General features: G+C 41.0%; 1 protein-coding gene across 2 annotated transcripts; it reads left to right on the forward strand.

Annotated features, from left to right (window-relative positions):
• Window positions 1–2,513: 2,513 nt before the first annotated feature.
• On the forward strand, window positions 2,514–6,167 carry clns1a (chloride channel, nucleotide-sensitive, 1A). 2 transcript variants are annotated; one of them, XM_030794393.1, is made up of 7 exons: window positions 2,514–2,893; window positions 3,322–3,458; window positions 3,743–3,859; window positions 4,216–4,326; window positions 4,504–4,677; window positions 5,324–5,390; window positions 5,962–6,167. In XM_030794393.1, coding segments are annotated over exons 1-7 (726 nt in total). In that variant the 5' UTR covers window positions 2,514–2,774; the 3' UTR covers window positions 5,963–6,167. The 2 variants fall into 2 exon arrangements, with proteins under 2 accessions (XP_030650253.1, XP_030650252.1); XM_030794392.1 differs by lacking the exon at window positions 5,962–6,167 and having other exon boundaries at window positions 5,324–5,394.
• Window positions 6,168–6,585: the final 418 nt, after the last annotated feature.

Genomic DNA, 6,585 nt, shown 5'->3' on the forward strand with positions numbered 1-6,585 from the left:
TGTATGAAAATGACAGGTGAGGTTCCATAGGAAGCGTGGGAGGGTTTTGAAACAGATGGTTCTTTTTGTTTCCTGCGTGGAATGACTGCTTCCCATGGAAATCTGGTACTGATACTTTAGTGAACGGTTTCAAACAGTCAAAAACAGCCTGTGGAGAATAATCAGAACAAACACTGGCAGCCCTGTCATCTTCCTCTGACAGACTGTGGTGAGGTTTTGTCTTGTGAATGGGTATGTAAGGAGTCGTCTCACAGGAGCTCACACACCCTTACTATCATAGAACAGCACTGTCACACACCCTTACTGCCATAGAGCAGCACTGTCATTCCTCTAACTGGCCAACAGGGGGCTTCATCACTGTATATCCACTCAGTGTCCCTGAGTGGATATAATGTCAGTCAGTTTTTAATGCTGTGGGTAGGAGATCAGAGAGAGAGGAGAAAATGACATCAGATGTCACTTGTTTTTGATGCTGTGGAGCAGGAGGTGATCAGAGTCCAGTCAGGATCCCTACAGCCCAATCTGTTTGGTTTGGTGAAGACAGACGGGCCAAACGTGTTCTTCACTGCAAAGCTTCGCTCTGCTGGCACCACTGTGGATCTCCACGGTCCTGTTCCTGTAAAGCCCAGATTACAATACTCTCTCGAAAAAAGTCCACTCCCCTATCATCCTCCATCCTCACACCCTCCTCCACCCTGATGAGAATCATTTGGAAGTGAGGAGTCACTCTGTGCTAGCCGTTACTCATCTAGAGTATGTGTAGAATAACACCTCTTAAGAACAGGAGAGAAGGAGACCACTGATTTGTAGCTTTGAAAGTGGAAAAGCAGCAGTGTATGAGTGATTTTCATCCTTACATCTAACATCTTTTAAGGTGACATGCCTGTGTGTTTCAATACAGTTTCCGAGTGTTTGTCTGACTCATCATAAACAGATCCATCGTCTCATCACTCTGGTTGGTTTTAATGAATTCTGGATGTTAAGCTTCTATGTCCTGAAGGTGAACTTTTTAGACGAAGGTATTGGAAATTGCTCAAAATAGTTGTTTAAAATGTAATTTAGTTTGGTAAACTTTTATACAAATTTCTTATATCAGAGGGAACCTTTAGATGGCTCATCCCAATGGCATAAATGAACTGTTTTGTCTTATACTGCAGTAGAAGCATATACTCTGGTAAAAAAGGCCATATGTTCAAAGGCTATTGTAACATTGTTACTGCTTTTACAATATTCATAATTTAGACCATCTGAGTGTGCACTTCTCTGCTTTAAAGACACATCCCTTTCAATTAGCAAAGTTCATTTCTAAAAATACACCAGGTTTACATGTATAACGTTTAAACTGATCAGACTAGTTTAAATACATGTGGCTAAAACTGGTCCAGACTGGTTTAGACTAATGGTTAAAACTAGTCCAGATTGTTTTAGACATATATGACTTAAACTGGTCCAGATTGCTTTAGATAAGTATGCCTTAAACTGGTCCATGTTTGTTTAGATACATATGGCTTAAACTGGTTCAGACTGGAAAGAATTTGAGTGAAATCAGCTGGCAGAAAGGTGCCTCTGATGATGTCATAACATCGTTTTTCTCACCATCTGAAAGTCACTGTAGCCAAAGTGCTGTCACAGCATTGTCCATGTCTCTGTTCCGTGTGTGGGTGGTGTTGTATCGTGCTCTGGAAAACTGTTTCAAACATTATCAGAAGTCATTCCAATCCAAAGCCAATGGACTTCCTGTCCTTTGTCTGAGGTAATATCCAGAAGTATCACACACACACACACACACACACACACCACCACCACCAGAACAAACAAACAAATAACAGTTTCTTTTGTCCAATCTTAGCAGATGTGTTTTGGGGAAAAACGTTGAAATAGTGTAGTCATTATTGTTCTCATGTTTCACAGCATATTTTCATTCAGTTCAGATATACAGCAGTTTCCACACACATAAGAAAAACAAAAATAAATAAACTTGGTGTCCTTCTTAATTCAGAGACTGTGCTTTACTTTATTTGCATTTACTAAAGTCCCCAGTGTAAGTTGCTCTTGAGAATAGCGGGTTACAGCGTATCTGCTTTGTGTTAAATTACTCTGACTGTAAAGGGTATCGACTGCTCACCATGTGACATGAGCATATTGTATTTCTGTTTTTTCTACAAACAAGGTGTTTATTTCTTTTAGAGAATGTTAACAATTTAAATGTGAAAAATGATGGCTTCCCAGTTCCAGTCCAGTCATCTGTACATTTTCATCTGACTCAGAGGTCCTCTCTGATTTCCAGCTGTTAGTGTTATGCTGTGGCCACTGGGTATGTGACTGGTCAGAACAGATCACAAGGATCATATGTGACTATATAAGATCTTAAAAATGGTTTTCAATATCATTTAAGAACTTCCATGTGTTGTGTAGTTATATCTCCCGGCCAGAAGAGGGGAGTAGTGATTCATATAGCCTTTTGGACACAACGTTTCTTCACCTCATGGCGCGTTGTCTGCTGAGAACAGGACAGTGCTGGGAAATGCGGAAAATCGTGGTGCGGATATCTTGATTTATGATTTAGTTTGACATTACGCTGTCCACATTGTGTGATTATATACGAAGACGGTCGGCATCCACATGAATTCTTATTTCACTCCTTGGGAATAATAAGCAACTATTCGTCGCCTTTTAACGGAAAATTAGCTAGATTTGATATCAAAATAGGCCAACAGCGAAAATTACTCCAGAGGCGGCAAGCTTTTGTGTCATTATAAACACCGTGTCATAAGATGGTCTTGCTGAAAAGTTCACCCCCTCCAAGTGAGGGTGTCAGACATGAACAAGCCGACACTACTGCTGTTTTGGACGGTAAACGACTCGGACAAGGGACCCTCTACGTTGCCGAAACGTAAGATTTGTTTGGTTTTGTGTGTGCGCGCGCTAGGTGTCTGGTTGTTTACAGCATGTTGCATGTTTTTAAACTTTGTACTTATTATCAACAAAGGTTTAAAATAAATTCAGAAATTGCTGTGTAAATGTTGCAGTTTCTTGCGTGGTATTGTAAGGAAAACGCTAAAGACGTGAAACGTTTCTTACGGTATGGTGGCTAGCATTTATGCATAAAATGTATGTATTTACGTATAATATACGTATATCAATACTTTTATATATATATATATAATGAGAATATACGTATATTTTTTGTTTAATATACGTATATTTTATCATCATATGAAAAACGTTGCTCAGTTTTGCTAATATAGTAAGCACTCATGTGTTACCATAGAGCAGATCATAAAAATATACTCTGGTCTAATATGAACTCTCCGTCGTCAGACGCTTGTCTTGGTTTGATGGATCTGGAATGGGTTTTTCGTTGGAATATACGTCTATCGGTCTCCACGCAATCTCTCGGGACCTGAGTGCGTACCCACAGGAACATTTGTACGTGATGGTCAACGCCAAACTCAGCGGTGAGACGTCGCGTGGCATCAGCGCACGACAGCTTGCCCACACGGAATGAGATGATAGATTGCAATTGTCACGATAGCGAATAAAACGGTTTTTGAAATTGATTATTTTTCTGGGTCACGGATAAGACTCTAAAGCCACTCCACAGCGGAAAATAATCTATGCTTAGTCTAAGCTGTTTTTCTTCCCCATTTTCTGTTTTAAGCGCTCATCTGTTGAAGCTTTGCTCGATCCCGGGCTGTGTGTCGTAGCATTCTACTTCTCACGCGTGTTTTACACTTCTCAGATGAGAACGAGGCAGAGATGCACGAAAAGGGGGAAGGTGATGATGATGATAGCAGTGATGAAGAGGACTCCGAGGCAATCACCGAGATCCGATTTGTGCCCAGTGATAAGTCAGCATGTGAGGTTTTGGTTGTTTGTTTATTGTCATGTGTGTGTTGTTTTTATAACTATAGCTAAAACTCTAACTATAGCTTTGCTGTGGAGGGTGTGTTGGCCAGGCCCTAAACAGAGGTAGATTTATCTAAGTATAAAGAAGCAGTGCCTTCAGTATGCATGTTTGTGCCACTTTAGATGTGAAACATTTCCCATGATCTCACTCAGACGTCTCAGAAATGTCTAATGCTTTAAGAATAACAAGATTCTCAGACTAATATTGCCTAATGCAACTTTACAATGTGATAACAAATCTTTCTTAGATTAATTTGATCCCTTAATCATTTAGCGCTCTCTCTCTCTCTTTCTCTCTGTTTACAGTGGAGCCCATGTTCTCTGCTATGTGTGAGTGTCAGGCTCTTCATCCTGACCCAGAGGACGCAGACTCAGACGATGACTTTGAGGGAGAGGAGTATGACGTAGAGGAGGCAGGTAAACAGCGTCCATCTGTGTTTACTGAAGTGCCCATATAGAAGAGTTTGTCATTACACCCATAGTGTACCGTGATCAAGACAACTGGACACTAGTGAAATTTATTACTACTCATTTCACACACACACTGAAACATTGCCCTTGCTTGCTTTCATCCCTGTTATTCCTCACACTCAGAGCAAGGCCAAGGAGATGTGCCTTCGTTCTATACTTGTGAGGAGGGTTTGGCACAGCTGACAGCTGAGGGCCAAGCCACACTGGACAGACTGGAGGGAATGCTGGCCCAGTCTGTCTCCCAGCAGTTCCACATGGCAGGAGTCCGCACGGAGGACGGCTCAGCACAGTTTGAGGGTGGGTGGGAAACGTGTGCTTATGCTGATGTACTGCACTCATCTTCCCCAGTGCACACGCCTGCTCTGCCTCCTCAGCTGTCTGATCTTTGGCTTTGTCATTTGGTGTAACAACATGTGATACCTGACATGATGACTCACTGAGATCTGAGGAGTGTGTGCTGACTTAATGAGGAGGAGCCAACCAGTCAGGGATTAATCTAGTAATCTGTGTTGTAGTTCACTGCGTTAGATTAGAAATTAAGCTGTTATATTTATAGTAATGTTTTTTGTTGTAAATGCCTCTATTCTGGATAAGGGTGGTAGAAAAGGTAGAATGAAAAACAAAAAAGTATACATACTACCACCAGGGGGCAGAGTGAAGAAAAGATGGGAGAAGTTAGTACAGTTAAAGGAGAATGTGCTCTCCCCCTATATATATTAATGCATGGCACTCTGTTTTGTGTGTTTGTCTGTGTGTGTGTGTGTGTGTGTGTGTGTGTGTGTGTGTGAATGTTGAACTCTGTGTCTATGACTTTAAATGTTGAACTATGTGTGTATGATTGTAAATGCTGAACTCTATGTCTGAGTATAAATGTTGAATTCTGTATCTATGACTGTAAATGTTGAACTCTGCTTATGTGAGTGACTGTAAATGTTCTCTCCAGATGGAATGGAGGTGGACACAGATTCTCCAGTGGCTGGGCAATTTGAGGATGCTGATGTTGATCACTGGTAATTATGTGTCTATTCTGTGTCTATTGTGTGTTCACGGGGCATTATATAGGTCTGTAATGTTTATCTCTATAACAGAGCTTTAGCATGGGAGAGATGTGTAATGTTTATCTCTGTAATAGAGCAGGAGTATGGGAGAGATGTGTGATGTTTATCTCTGTAATAGAGCAGGAGTATGGGAGAGATGTGTGATGTTTATCTCTGTAATAGGGCAGGAGTATGGGAGAGATGTGTGATGTTTATCTCTGTAATAGAGCAGGAGTATGGGAGAGATGTGTGATGTTTATCTCTGTAATAGAGCAGGAGTATGGGAGAGATGTGTGATGTTTCTCTCTGTAATAGAGCAGGAATATGGGAGAGATGTGTGATATTTCTCTCTGTAATAGAGCAGGAGTATGGGAGATCTGTAATGTTTGTCTCTATAATAGAGCAGGAGTATGGGAGAGATCTGTAGTGTTTTAGATGTTGTTGTTGTGCACGTCTGTTCTGACAGATATAAAAATGGCTGTGACTGTGTATGAATTCTAAAATACTGAATTTTGAGTTCTGAATATGATTTACTGTTTGACAGATGGAGATGAGTGTTGATAATGGAGGCACTTCAGTGGGCTTTACCACAGTAAACACACTTTCCAGGCCCTCATTCCTCTCCTGGGCCAGAGTGGACATCTTTCTCTCTCTCTCTCTCTCTCTCTCTCTCTCTCTCTCTCTCTCCTCTCCTTTGTCAGTTTTTGTAATCTTCTTAGACCTAACTTCACTGATAATCTGAATGGTATTGATATGTTTGTATGATCTCAACTTAAATAAATAAACTAGTTTTTGTACAAAGTTTGTGAGTGTGTTTGTGAAATTCTTAATGTTCCGGAGTGACAGTGCTTGTCTTTGGCCAGGTAGTTCTGTTGATACGTTTCCTTGTTGAAAGGCCTGCAGAGATCAGTGCTGAAACTAATGCAGGTCCTATTTTTAGCATGTAGATGAGCACAGTTGCTTTGATGGGATTCAGTGTGTGGCTATATCAGAGAAGTTCTCTACTAGCCTTTTGCATGGATACCCATGAGACCCTCATTTACTCCCTTACACACATGCGCTGGCATATACATAACAACTCCGTGTGCAGAATGTCTGAAGGCATTGCATTAATTTATAAACTTGTGTTGCCATTGTAATAACTTCAGAGCTGAACACATCTGAACAC

This window comes from Chanos chanos, chromosome 2 (assembly GCF_902362185.1).
Source record: "Chanos chanos chromosome 2, fChaCha1.1, whole genome shotgun sequence".
Classification (NCBI taxonomy): Eukaryota; Metazoa; Chordata; class Actinopteri; order Gonorynchiformes; family Chanidae; genus Chanos; species Chanos chanos.

Coding starts and splice junctions, on each gene's coding strand:
- clns1a (XM_030794392.1), top strand. CDS start 2,775: ATGGTCTTGCTGAAAAGTTCACCCCCTCCAAGTGAGGGTGTCAGACAT. Junction 3,459..3,742: donor GGTCAACGCCAAACTCAGCG/GTGAGACGTCGC, acceptor TACACTTCTCAG/ATGAGAACGAGGCAGAGATG. Junction 3,860..4,215: donor GCCCAGTGATAAGTCAGCAT/GTGAGGTTTTGG, acceptor CTCTGTTTACAG/TGGAGCCCATGTTCTCTGCT.